Source organism: Rhinoraja longicauda, chromosome 12 (assembly GCF_053455715.1).
Source record: "Rhinoraja longicauda isolate Sanriku21f chromosome 12, sRhiLon1.1, whole genome shotgun sequence".
In the NCBI taxonomy this organism is placed as follows: domain Eukaryota; kingdom Metazoa; phylum Chordata; class Chondrichthyes; order Rajiformes; family Arhynchobatidae; genus Rhinoraja; species Rhinoraja longicauda.
In genome coordinates this window covers 2,298,756-2,313,231 of record NC_135964.1, presented here as the reverse complement: position 1 = coordinate 2,313,231, position 14,476 = coordinate 2,298,756, and the positions used below count along the sequence as shown (strand labels likewise).

At 43.3% G+C, this 14,476-nt stretch overlaps 1 protein-coding gene across 1 annotated transcript in view; it reads right to left on the bottom strand.

The window, feature by feature from the left end:
- Nucleotides 1-14,476, bottom strand: part of LOC144598634 (uncharacterized) — a 96,378-nt gene that overhangs the window by 78,929 nt on the left and 2,973 nt on the right. The window contains exon 3 of the mRNA XM_078408844.1: nucleotides 14,249-14,320. Within this exon, the coding sequence (XP_078264970.1) occupies nucleotides 14,249-14,320 (72 nt within the window). The remainder of the gene's footprint in view (nucleotides 1-14,248; nucleotides 14,321-14,476) is intronic.

Genomic DNA, 14,476 nt, shown 5'->3' with positions numbered 1-14,476 from the left:
GCCTGTCGTTCCTTCCCACCTTTCTAACGCACCCTCCCCTTTATGCTTTTCATGCCCAATCCTCCCTATTCCTGAATCTCTTCTCCTTCAGTCTATCCTACTGCCGAGTGTCCTCCCACCCCCCCCCCCCCCCCTCACATACCTCCCTCCATCCCTTACACCCGCATCCTGCTTGCTCACATCTTGTTTCTTGGTCTCCTCCTTCTTTTCCTGCACCAGTCATCTCGCTCCCAGATTTTCCTCTGACCCTCAGTTCCACATGGCCCACACCCTCATTTCCTCCATCTCATCACCTGCCTCCCTGTGCCTTCCCTCAATTTCCAGCCCTGAACAAACACTGAGCATTTCCCCAATAGTGGGCAGAGGTGGGATGAAGGGTGGACTGACACCAGGCAGTGGTGTTGATTCAGTGGGTTGGCCCTCGGGGTGCTTCTGTTGATGGGAGGCTGGAGGGAGTTCGTTCACAGAAGGATGACCAGCCTAATACATCCTCGAAGGTATCACAAAATGCTGGAGTGACTCAGCAGGTCAGGCAGCATATAGGAGAGAGGGAATGGGTGACGTTTCGGGTCGAGACCGTTCTTCAGACTGATGTCAGGGGGGCGGGACAAAGAAAGGATATAGGTGGAGACAGGAAGATAGAGGGAGAACTGGGAAGGGGGAGGGGAAGAGAGGGACAGAGGAATTATCTAAAGTTGGAGAAGTCAATGTCCCGCTGGGCTGCAAGCTGCCCAGGCGAAATATGAGGTGCTGTTCCTCCAATTTCCGGTGGGCCTCACTATGGCACTGGAGGAGGCCCATGACAGAAAGGTCAGACTGGGAATGGGAGGGGGAGTTGAAGTGCTCAGCCACCGGGAGATCAGGTTGGTTGAGGCAGACTGAGCGAAGGTGTTGAGCGAAGCGATCGCCGAGCCTGCGTTTGGTTGCGAATTTTCCTACACAGGCTAATACCTCCTCCTCTCTTTCAGTTCTCTTTCCCTTCACTCACCGCTTTCCCTTCCAGGCATGTGTTTCATATAACATATAACATATAACAACTACAGCATGGAAACAGGCCTGTCCGGCCCTACCAGTCCACGCCGACCATTCTCCCTGACCTAGTCTCATCTACCTGCACTCAGACCATAACCCTCTAATCCCCTCCTATCCATATACCTATCCAATTTACTCTTAAATAATAAAATCGAGCCAGCCTCCACCACTTCCACCGGAAGCCCATTCCATACAGCCACCACCCTCTGAGTAAAGAAGTTCTCCCTCATGTTACCCCTAAACCTGTGTCCCTCAATTCTGAAGCTATGTCCCCTTGTTGGAATCTTCCCCACTCTCAAAGGGAAAAGCCTACCCACGTCAACTCTATCCGTCCCTCTCAAAATTTTAAAAACCTCTATCAAGTCCCCCCTCAACCTTCTACGCTCCAAAGAATAAAGACCCAACCTGTTCAACCTCTCTCTGTAACCTAAGTGCTGAAACCCAGGCAACATTCTAGTAAATCTCCTCTGTACCCTCTCCATTTTGTCGACATCCTTCCTATAATTTGGCGACCAGAACTGCACACCATACTCCAGATTTGGCCTCACCAATGCCCTGTACAATTTCAACATTACATCCCAACTTCTATACTCGATGCTCTGATTTATAAAGGCAAGCGTACCAAACGCCTTCTTCACCACCCTATCCACATGAGATTCCACCTTCAGGGAACAATGCACAGTTATTCCCAGATCCCTCTGTTCCACTGCATTACTCAATTCCCTACCATTTACCCTGTACGTCCTATTTTGATTTGTCCTACCAAAATGCAGCACCTCACACTTATCAGCATTAAACTCCATCTGCCATCTTTCAGCCCACCCTTCCAAAAGGCCCATGTCTCTCTGTAGACTTTGAAAATCTACCTCACTATCAACTACTCCACCTATCTTAGTATCATCTGCATATTTACTAATCCAATTTGCCACACCATCATTCAGATCATTAATGTAAATGACAAACAACAGTGGACCCAACACAGATCCTTGGGGTACTCCACTAGACACTGGCCTCCAACCTGACATACAATTGTCAACCGTTACCCTCTGGTATCTCCCATTCAGCCATTGTTGAATCCATCTTGCAACCTCCCTATTAATACCCAACGATTTAACCTTCTTAATCAACCTTCCATGTGGAACCTTGTCAAATGCCTTACTGAAGTCTTTCTTTCCCTTTTGGTTTGCCGGCCCTCTCCCCTGCCTCAATGCCCTCCCACTTTCCAGCTGCCGAGCCCAGAACCCTGAATCCTTGGTGTGATGGTGGGGAGAACCACCGTCTTGCTGCTACCCTGTGTCACCAGATCTCGGTAACCCAGTTCTCCGCAGGCAAATCTGTGAACCCCAGCTGATGGAATCAACTCACCCATTTTATCTGGAAATATCACTCATTAGCAAGCTGATTATATTCCTCCACCTCAACTGCTGTGTTCCACTTTAAATATTTTGAATCAACACAAGTGTGTGCTTGAAGTAAATAGCTGAGGGTTTGAAATATTTGGAGAATGTTCAAGAAGAGGAGTTTTCAGATAATTAAAGGTGAAAAGACAATATGCTGAAAATAACAAGAAAAAAACAACGTCTGCTGTTCAATTATTGCAGTGTGAAGTTAATGTGGTGACTGGCTAAAGCTTAAATGCATCTTGAGGAAAGCCCCGTTCCTCTTTGCTGGATCAGTGGTCTTAAACAGTTGAACTCCAGGGTAATGTATACATAAATCAGGCAGATTTCCCAGAGATTTCCCCGTCTTTATTGAATTTACAATCAGATCGCAGCAATAAATTTGAGTGAGCATTCCATCAAGGGAAATTGGAGTAGAAATTGGTTGTGTCATGCATTTGCAATCACATGCTCAATATCAGATTTCCAAAACAGGCAGTCTATCATGACCCTGATTATATCAGGGAGATATAACCAGCCAGAGAAAGGAAAAGGTTCAAGGATATGATATCAAGGATATCAAGGTTCAAGGATCTTCGTGAGACCACACCTGGAATATTGTGTGCAATTTTGGTCTCCTAATTTGAGGAAGGACATTCTTGCTATTGAGGGAGTGCAGAGTAGGTTCACCAGGTTAATTCCCGGGATGGCGGGACTGACATATGATGAAAGAATGGGTAGACTGGGCATGTATTCACTGGAATTTAGAAGGATGAGAGGGGATCTTATAGAAAAATATAAAATTCTTAAGGGATTGGACAGGCTGGGTGCAGGAAAAAAAATCCTGATGTTGGGGGAGTCCAGAACAAGGGGTCACAGTTTAAGAATAAGGGGAAGGCCATTTAGGACTGAGATGAGGAAAAACGTTTTCACCCAGAGAGTGGCCCCTGGTTCTGGACTCCCCCAACATCGGGAACGTGTTTCCTGCCTCTAGCATATCCAATCCCTTAATAATCTTATACGTTTCAATAAGATCCCCTCACATCCTTCTAAATTCCAGTGTATACAAGCCTAGTCGCTCCATTCGTTCAACATATGACATCCTGGGAATTAATCAATATGGACTGGAATCCAAAAGTCATTCCTAAATAAGAGGATACAAAGAGTAGTATCATGAGACATTTAAAACAACATTGTGCAGGAAGAGGTATTGAGTACTCATTACATGTCTTCACTAATAATGCTGCCCACACGTAAGTACAGGAGAAAGCAGTACTGAAGAGGGAAAAATAGGCTTGGGACTATAAAAAGATGAACATTCATCAACATAAACGAGAGTCAGCCAGTTCAGAAAGGAGACATGTGGGAAAAAACAACTGCAGGTACTGGTTTAAATCGAAGGTAGGCACAAAATGCAGGAGTAACTCAGTGGGTCAGGCAGCATCTCTGGAGAGAAGGAATGGGTGACATTTCGGGTCGAGACCCTTCTTCACCCATTCCTTCTCTCCAGAGATGCTGCTTCACTCCAGCATTTTGTGTCTACCTTCAGAAAGCAGACGCAAGGAACTGGCAATGCTGGAATCTTAAGCAAAATACAAAGTGCTGGAGGAACTCAGCAGGTCAGGCTGCATCTGTGGAGGAAATGGGCAGGCGATGTTCCAGGTCAGGACCCTTCTTCAGACTGGGGTCTGAAAATATCCATCAGAAAGGATATATTCTGACCTATTGAGGCCGTGAGTACAGTCTTCCAATTCTCCTTGGATAGGGGAAGTGGCAAAGAATCCAAGAATTGCTAATATTATACCCCAATTAACCAAAAAGTTAAGGGATAAGGTTTGCACCTCTGCACACCCACTTATTGTCAAAAGGGGATTTTTTTTTTTTCAATATTGAGGCTAAGTTATTTAGCATATAGAAAAGTGTGGACTAATAAAGAAAAAGGGAGTACGGACTTATTAAGAGCAAATCATGTTTTAGTCATACACTTCCAAGTCTCAGAGATGGCTACTGAGAGCAGCGTGGTTGGTACAGTAAGTGCACCAGGGACTTGTTAACAAAATTTAAGCCCAAGGAAATATTTTGATAAGGAAATTGAGGAGAGGAAATGTGAGAAAATATGTTTCAATATTAAAAGGCTAGCAGAAGCAAGGATCAAGGAAAAATATTTGAAGATGGCAGGACAAATGGAGAAAACTTTAAAAGACATGCGGAATGGTCAATAGTGGATCAGTGAATATTATCCAGGAAGTCGTACTAAATCCATAGGCATTCTCGGAGCGTTGTGCCTGTGTTACTTTACTGTGATAAAGGCTTGCTGTAAAAGCTGATGGATCTCTTGATGGATTCAGCACAGACTAAGCCAATGGTAAATTGGTGACCATTGGACTTGTTTTATGCGCGTAAATCAAGCTCAACAACGTGGGATTTAACCCCCTTATGCCAAATTACACCCACAAAGCTGTGAGATTCCTTCAATATTGGTATAGTTGACGTGTTTTATTTTAGACTGGCAGAGAAGTAATTTTATAGTTGGGCCACAATAAGGGCCAAGTGAGGTCAACGAAAGGTTATCAGATTTCAGTATGTTAAAGAGCGACTTGAAGTTCCCCAGCTCAAAATAATATCCCAGTAACAAGACGTGTTGTGCAAATGAGCTGCTGGTGAGAACAGTTATTGACTGTGCAAAGTTGCACTGTGTATTTCTACTGTGAAAACGTTTTGATGCGCAAGTACAGTTTATTTGTTTAGCTGCATAGTCCCATAAATGAGATTTGTTCATTGAAATTCAAGGGGTGTTTCTTCATGTGTTTCTTTCTGTGTTAAAAAAAACAAGAGATTTAATCGGGGAAATTTCATCTGATTAACATTCAAATTGTCAACTCTTTCTCAATTACTGCTCCCACCGAAATAAATGTGCACCCTCATGCTGTTTACAACCCATCGTGGTGACTGAATGCTAAGTAAACGCATCCAAGCATGATATTATTACTTGAAGACTTGGTGTCTTCTGCAGTGTATTTTGTATCATTCACAAAAGAGTCTGCAGCAATGCAACATCATTTCTTTGACAGCACCTTCCCGCAACACCCTGAGAGACCAGGGCAACGTGGGCACAGGAACAGCATGCACAGTACTGATCTGAAAACATGCTGCTGGCTATACCTTGCCTACCAGTGCTCTTGCACTACCTTCACCAGAAGGACTGCAGAGGATCACAAAGATGCTTCTCAGAGGAAGATGAGGATGGGCAATAAATACTGCAGGTAGACACAAAATGCTGGAGTAATTCAGCGAGACAGGCAGCATCTCTGGAGAGAAGGAATGGGTGACGGTTCAGAATGAGACTCTTCTTCCGACTCTGAAGAAGGGTCTCGACCCGAAAGGTCACCTACCCATGTTCTCCAGAAATGCTACCTGTCCTGCTGAGTTATTCCAGCAGTTTGCATCTATCTTTGGTGTAAATCAGCATCTGCAGTTCCTTCCTCCACAATAAATACTGTCCCTGGCCACATCCTGTACATAGATTTTTTATAAAACACAAATGCATTATAGCCCATGGATTCCTCACTGTTCATTTGTGCAGTTTCTTCCGCGAGTCCTCGTTTGATGGTTCTGATTGATGTCAAGGTAATCAGTGTCTCCTTTGTTCGTAATAACTGGCAGTGTTTTCTCTCCACTTTCATTCATCTCCTTTCACCATCATGCTTTCACCATCCTCTATTGTTTGCTGGATCCACCAATACTTGTGCCATCATTGTTTATATTTGTCTCAGGCTCAGCTAACTCACAAACATGCCACCTCCTTTCTCAAACAATTTTGATATTCTAACTTTGTTAAGGTCTAATCAAATGTCAGCTAACTGAAATATTAACTCAATTCCTCTCCAGATGTCTCTCCATCAATGCATTTCCAACAGCTGCGGCTTTTGAACAAATGATTTTACTTAAGATGATTAATTCAGACAGATAAAGAGATACAATACTTCAGAAGGGTTTGTTAGAAATTGTCAGGTTAATGATGCAGAGGTAATCCAATGGCATGAGTGGAAGTTATATTAATGAATGGGAAAATAGTACGTTAGAATAAATGGGTACAGCTCATATTGGAGAACGGTTAAAAGTAGTGAAACAGAGATTCAAAGCGACATCATTTTTTATCCTGATATCCAGAAAGAGGATATGTGTGGAAAGAAACTGATTTAAACTGAAGATAGACACAAAAAGTCTCCACCTGAAACGTCAGCTATTCCTTTTCTCCAGAGATGCTGTCTGACCCGCTGAGTTACTTCAGCTTTTTGTGTATATCTTCGGAAAGAGGATACCTGTACTCAGATATTTCAGGTATACTGGCACACTTTAAAATTATATGACATAACTATTTCATGTGAAGAGCTGTAGGATGGTGGATTTTTGGAATGCATTCTTTTGGATTGTTCTTTTGTAAAAGATAGAAACTAAGAACATAAATTGAATAGGAAAACAGAACTTTTGGAGTAAACAGAGTAAATGTGTAATATAGTAAAGCTGGAAAAGCAGCAAAAAAACACATCAATGTTATGAATGGAACTCAAAACTAAAGGCTTAATGGTTAACTTGATATGGTTAAATCTTGGCTTGCCTACAATGAGAATACTATGTTAACTTTATGCCCAACTATTGAAGAGACATTAAGAAAACATTTGATGGGAATTTTAAGTTTATGGATAAAGATTTAGAGATCCAGCGTGGAAACAAGGCCTTTGGTCACTGAACCCGTGCCGACCCAACCACCTGTATATTAGTTCTAGTTCTAACCTACAAACTAGCACATCTTTGAAATGTGGGAGAAAACCAGAGCACTCGGAGAAATCCCACGCGGTCACACGGAAAATGTAGAAACTCTATACAGACAGCACCCGTAGTCACCCGTAGCACCCAGTCTGAAGAAGGGTCTCGACCTGAAACGTCACCCATTCCTTTTCTCCGAAATGCTGCCTGACCCGCTGAGTTACTCCAGCATTTTGTGTCAATTTAAACCAGCATGTGCAGTTTTTTTTTCCTACCCGTAGTCAGGATGGAACCTGGGTCTCTGGCGCTGTAAGGCAGCAACTCTACTACTGCGCCACTGTGCCACCAGTTTCAGTTTTGGTCATGATCATATTGAATGGCCTATACCTGCACCTATTTTCTATGTTTCTATGGTCAATTACTGAGATCAGAAAAAGGAGACATAAAGTATAAGAAAATAACTGCAGATGCTGGTACAAATCAAAGGTATTTATTCACAAAATGCTGGAGTAACTCAGCAGGTCAGGCAGCATCTCAGGAGAGAAGGAATGGGTGACGTTTCAGGTCGAGACCCTTCTTCAGACGATCAATGTGATCATGTGATCATGGCACCGCCGTTCAATGTGATCATGGCTGATCATTCTCAATTAGTACCCCGTTCCTGCCTTCTCCCCATACCCCCTGACTCCGCTATCCTTATGAGCTCTATCTGGCTCACTCCAGCTCCGGTCCAGAACAATTGCCTGCAGATTGGATTCTTTTCTGGGGGATAAATGGCTGGAATACTTACTTCAGGATTCACAGCAACAAGTGGCAAAGATTATATTGCAACAATGCCAAATGCAAAACATTATTATTCCGAATCACACACCTCTCCAACTTCAGCATGGACATATCATCCCATTCCTCCATTGTGGGAGAATCAAAGATCTTTAGCTCCCAACCTGACAGCAGTGTTAAGGCAGCACACTGATCACATGAACTTCATGGGTTATGATGGTTCATTACCCACCTTCCCAACTATGTGGACCAACTAGATCCATTATCCACCATGATTTAAACAACATATCACTGAAAAGAAAATGCAACTGAACTGTTCAGCTATAAAAAATAAATAAATCATTAAATACATGAGAAATGTTTTTCAGCAATGACATGATCTCTGAAGGGTTAAACAGCTGAGCAGCGGAAAGCATCAAAGTAGACTGGAGATCATTCAGAAAGAAGTACTTAACCGGAGGCAGTGTTGTCAATTGTTGGCCTTTATTCACAAAATGCTGGAGTAACTCAGCAGGTCAGGCAGCATCTCGGGAGAGAAGGAATGGGTGACGTTTCGGGTCGAGACCCTTCTTCAGACTGATGTCAGGGGGGCGGGACAAAGGAAGGATATAGGTGGAGACGGGAAGATAGAGGGAGAACTGGGAAGGAGGATGGGAAGAGAGGGACAGAGGAACTGTCTTCCTGTCTCCACCTATATCCTTCCTTTGTCCCGCCCACCTGACATCAGTCTGAAGAAGGGTCTCAACCCGAAACGTCACCCATTCCTTCTCTCCTGAGATGCTGCCTGACCTGCTGAGTTACTCCAGCATTTTGTGAATAAATACCTTCGATTTGTACCAGCATCTGCAGTTATTTTCTTACACTCAATTGTTGGCCTTATACAGGCTAAAATTGAGAACAGATAGGAGCAAGTGGTAGTAGAGGCAAGGTACTAGCATGGATAGATTCGCTGACCGGCAGAAGGCAAAGGGTGGGAGTAAAGGGGGCCTTTTCTGGTTGGCCACCAGTGACTAGTGGTGTTCCACAGAGGGTCAGTGTTGGGTCTGCCACTTTTCACATTGTATGACAATGATACGAGGATAGGTGGAGGTTCAGGTAGTGTTGAGGAACCAGGGATTCTGCAGAAGAATTTGGATAGTTTGTGAGAGTGAGCAAAGAAATGGCAGATGGAATACAGTGTAGCAAAGTGTACGTTCATGCACTTTGGTAGATGGAATCGAGGCATAGACTATTTTCTAAACGGGGATTGGATTCAGAAATCAGAGGTGCAAAGGGACTTGGGAGCGCTGGTGCAAGATTCCCAAGCGGGAAATTTGCAGGTTGAGTCGGTAGTACTGAAGACAAATACAATGTTCGCGTTCATTTTGAGAGGACTAGAATATAAAAGCAAGGATGTAATGCCGAGGCTTTACAAAGTGCTGGGCCGACCACATTTGGAATATTGTGAACAGTTTTGGGCCTCATATCTGAGGAAGAATGCTCTGGCATTGGAGAGGGTTGAGAGGAGGTTTGGGAGAAAGATCCTGGAATGATTGGGTTAACAAATGAGGAGCATTTTATGGCTCTGGGCCTGTACTTGCTGGAGTTTAGAAGAATGAGGAGGGAATCTCATTGAAACCTACCGTATAGTGAAAGGCCTGGATAGAGTGGATGTGGAGAGGATGTTTCCACTGGCGGGAGAGACTAGGACCAGTGAGCACAGCCTCAGAACAAAAGGATGCACCTTGAGAATGGGGATGAGAAGGACTTTCTTTAACCAGAGGGCGGTGAATCTGTGGAATTCATTGCTTTAGACAGCTGTGGAGACCAAGTCATTGGGTATTTTTAAAGCCGAGATTGGTAGGTTGTTGATTAGTAAGGGCATCAAAGGTTATGGGGAAAAGGCAGGAGAATGGGATTGAGAAGGAAAAATAGATCAGCCATAATGCGATGGGCTGAATGGCCTAATTCTGCTCCTGTCTTATGATTTTATGTTAAGGTTGGAGGCTGTGGAGGGGAGATCACCAGAGGTGATGAGATCCGAAACAGTCTGGGAGATGATAGAGTGGTGTTTGATTGTGGCGTCATGGTTAAGGGAAGAGGTATCTGAGAGTTGGAACCAGGCCTCAGCACGGTGGAGGTCAGCCTGCCAGACGACAATGGTACCTCCCTTTAATAACAGTGTTGGGAGTATTGCTGACTGAGCAGAGGGATGTGTGGTCAGTTGGGGCGAGGTTGGAGTGGGTAAGGCAAGTGGAGATGTCGAGACGACGTCATTGATGTTCTGCCAGCAGTTGCAAATAAAAAGGTCCAGAGAGGGTAGAAAGCTGGCAGCGAGCATCCATGAGGGGGGATGTTGGAGATGGCAGAAGGGTTATCACTGGTGGTGAGGACTCCTTACCCGAGGAAAATGCCTGAAGGTGGAGGCCGTGGAAGAAGAGCTCAACCTCATGGTGAGCTCGGAACACGTTGATGTGTGGGTGTGCAAAGATAAAGCATCTGTTGAGGACTGACCATTCTGCACCAGAGAGAGGTCAGGGGGAAGGGTGATAACCTTACAAGGGGAATGGCTGGGGGCAGAGGGGTGGAGACAATCCTGGGGGAGGTACCGTGGGGAGATGATGGAGGGGCTGGAGGGGAGGCGGGTGTGAGGGTGATGCAAGGGTGAGGGGGGGGGGGGGGGATGTGGTAGGAGAGGTGGCATGGTTAGAATAGGGGGAAGGACAGCAGGGCCCAGTGGTGTGATTATTGGAAGGTACACCACATGTACACTGTACATTGCAAAGGTAGCCTGTTTGCCCGACGACCATACCTGTTTAATATCGCACTACAAGTAGCATTTGCTGTTTATTTTTAATAAGCTCACTTGATCTGCAAGTCTCATTTATCTGTTCAAGCCTCATTTTAATTTGTTACAGGCTTTGTACAGCTTATACAATAAATGATGTCACCGTGATTTAGTCCCCTGGACAGAGCTGACTACATAACTGTAGAAAAAAAACTGTTTTTGGTCTTCACTGGAAAACTCTGTGGTATTGAATTTCAGAGCTGTTTTTCTTTCAAAAAAACATTCCAGTCTCTCTCCTGCCCCTCAGCAACACTGATGTTTATGGCACTTATCTGAAGATCAAAAGGCTCGTATTCCACAGGGGAGAAAAGAAACAAAGGCCAGATTTCTGCATCAATCTTGATGTGACCTGTACCTGTGAACCTCATTCTCTCGGAGAGTTGCTGTGTTTTCGCTCTGAATTATTTGTTTTCCTCGTGCACCTTGCTTATTTACTGCACATTACCACCGATTGTGAGAATTAGATGTGCAGCCTGAAAAAGAGGATCTCCTCAATTTACACGACACTTTGGAGCTGAACACCTTACAATGTCAATCCGGTGATATATTAAGCAATCTGGTATCGGCACATTAAATTCTAATAACGTGCTGTCATGATAGACACCCGGTCACTGGAAATCTTACTGTGCAGAAATCCTTTGGGAGAAGCCTGCATTAAGGTTTAGTCTGGTGAATGTTTAGATGAGTTGAATTGAATAAGAGTATTTGTGACAGAAGAACAATCACACAGCACAGAAAGAGATGAGAGGGGTAAAAGACTGCCTTGCAAGCTCATTACTATTCATTACCATGTTTAATTAGTGAGGTGTTGGACATTTATAAAAGGTCGCACAATTTATATTCTTCAGCACATTGATCTATTATTATATAACAAGCACACCAAATAGCTGGCTAATTGAAGAAAATATTAATATTTTTTGTTCACAAAATGCTGGAGTAACTCAGCAGGTCAGGCAGCATCTCAGGAGAGAAGGAATGGGCGACGTTTCGGGTCGAGACCCTTCTTCAGACTGATGTCAGTGGGGCGGGACAAAGGAAGGATATAGGTGGAGACAGGAAGATAGAGGGAGATCTGGGAAGGGGGAAGGGAAGAGAGGGACAGAGGAACTATCTAAAGTTGGAGAAGTCAATGTTCAAACCACTGGGCTGCCCCTGACCCACCCCCCTGACATCAGACTGAAGAAGGGTCCCGACCCGAAACGTCACCCATTCCTTTTCTCCTGAGATGCTGCCTGACCTGCTGAGTTACTCTAGCATTTTGTGAATAAATACCTTCGATTTGTACCAGCATCTGCAGTTATTTTCTTATACTTAATATTTTTTGTGCATGCTGACTTTGGGACTTGGACCGGAATAAAACATCAAGATTCCCCCAATTATTTCCATTAAAACCCAAGCGAGTGGTGTTCAATTGAGGAAAGGATCACTTCAATTCAGTTCCAGTCACTGTTGCGTTGTGTGTTGTCTGACACTCTGTTTCATCTGCTTAAGTCATCTATTTCTACGTAAAGAAGAAAATTATAAAATGGTCCTAAAACTGTTAGATTTTATAGACTGATTAGTACAACAGATAATTAACAATGGGTTCTTTACAGTGGATCTTGTTACTTGCTAATTTGAACTCTGATTAAACGAATAAATACGTTGTTGTTGATTAAGTACATCATCTATCCATCCACATTTATTCACAAAATGCTGGAGTAACTCAGCAGGTCAGGTAGCATCTCAGGAGAGAAGGAATGGGTGACATTTCGGGTCGAGACCCTTCTTCAGTCAGTGATGAAAACAACGTATATAATTTTTAGATTAGGATTTGTCAAAACGCTGGAGAGGAACCTGCAGTTGGTGAGGTTCTCACACATCTGCTGTCTTTATCCTGTTAGGTCACCCCAAAAACTCTGGATCTTGGCTTCCATCTGCAAGTAGTTTCGAGACATTCTGACCAGCAGACTTCACTGAGTTAGAATTGCTCGTTATATTTCCTCCACCCTGACCTTCAACTCTTCAGGATTGTGTGTCAGTCCTTTTCTCTGTTCCCTGTACATCTATGACTCTGTACAATGAGTTTGAGCTTGAGTTTAGTTTCGTGTCACGTGTATCAAGGTATGAGGTATTTGCCAATGATACCACTGGTTGTCGGCTGGATGAGATAGGGTGCAGGAAAGAAAATGCGAACCATGTGTCATTATGTCAGGACAACAACCTAGACCTTAATGTCAACAAGACAAAAGAGTCAGTTGTTGATCTGAGGAAGCAGGCGAATCAACACAACACTGTTCTCATCAATGGGTCTTTAGTGTTCAGAGATACAGCATGGAAACAGGCCCTTCAGCCCACCGAGTCCACGCCAACCGGCAATCACTAGTTCTATCCTACACACGAGGGACAATTTACAGAAGTTTCCATTGTACTGCCCTGAATGTGATACTCTGCAGCCGGAACCTCACTGTTGTCTCCAGATACTCACGTCAAGCGGGCAACTCACCACATCAACATTAATGAACCCCAACCATTACAAAAGACACAAACTGTTGTCTCGCCTGCTGCATCAAGATCTTGTCCAAGACGTAAAATGTGCCCGACTTGAAATCTTGTCTCATGAATTCAAATTATAGGCACTACGATGTATTGATTGATTCCTGCCAATTGAGAAGCTACATTAATGGTCGCTGTCATTGATCGTTATTAGAGGCTTTAAATACAATAAACAAAGAAAAAATAGAAATGAAACTGAAGAGAAATAAGCTGTTTAGAAACAATGCTGAAATTAGCAACAGAACAAAGTTAATGCTTAAAATTTTGCAACAGATCATAGCCAATTTACCCTTACCAAATTTGCAGCTGATTTTACCGAATAGCATCACACCTCATTTTGACTCTTTAATTATTTGAAAAATTGTTCAACTTCATTTTCGTTGTTTTGTTTTTGACATACAGGGTATTTCTGAATCATTTTGTTCTCTGCTTTGAACTTTTTCACCATCAGTATTATTGAATTTCTTTATTCTCCCTCGAAGACGAGTTGATCACTTTAGAAGATTTATGCTGTGTCCTTTTTTGATTTAAAGCTGAGATTCAGGATTACTGTCCTGAACTTCAACCGCACCACGTCAAAAACCTGCATGGTACCTAAAAATAAAAGTAATCCTTCCAGATGTGTCTCAAGAATTCAAATTATATGCCCAACGATGTAATTAGGAACCTCTTTCATGCAATGACGTATGAGTACAGTTAAGGAATATTGACAGTTGCACCTAACTTTCTTCTTTCCTATTCACTTAACGATCTGCTTTCTATTTTTATTCATCCCAAAGGCTTAGACTAAAAGAGAAAGGAGATGGGTTGTCTGTTGATCGTGGTTGGAACATTGACTTTTCCTGATGCAATGGCACTGGAAAGTAGATGTGTTTTTATCCCTCATACAACATATAAAACATAGCCCTTCCACCTCCAAAAGACCTACCTGGTCCTACACAGCTACAAGTAACAATGGACACTTTATCTTCATGATTGCTCTTCATGCTTTTTTTTTCAACTGTAAGGACAAAAACATTATTTTCCAAACCTATACAGAAGCAAAAAATAACATGATATGAAATTTACAGGGTTTTATTAACTGTGATATGACAATATCTTTGAGCTTTTGTGATGCTGGATCCTCAGTAATTATCGGTGTCAGAAATTGTCATTA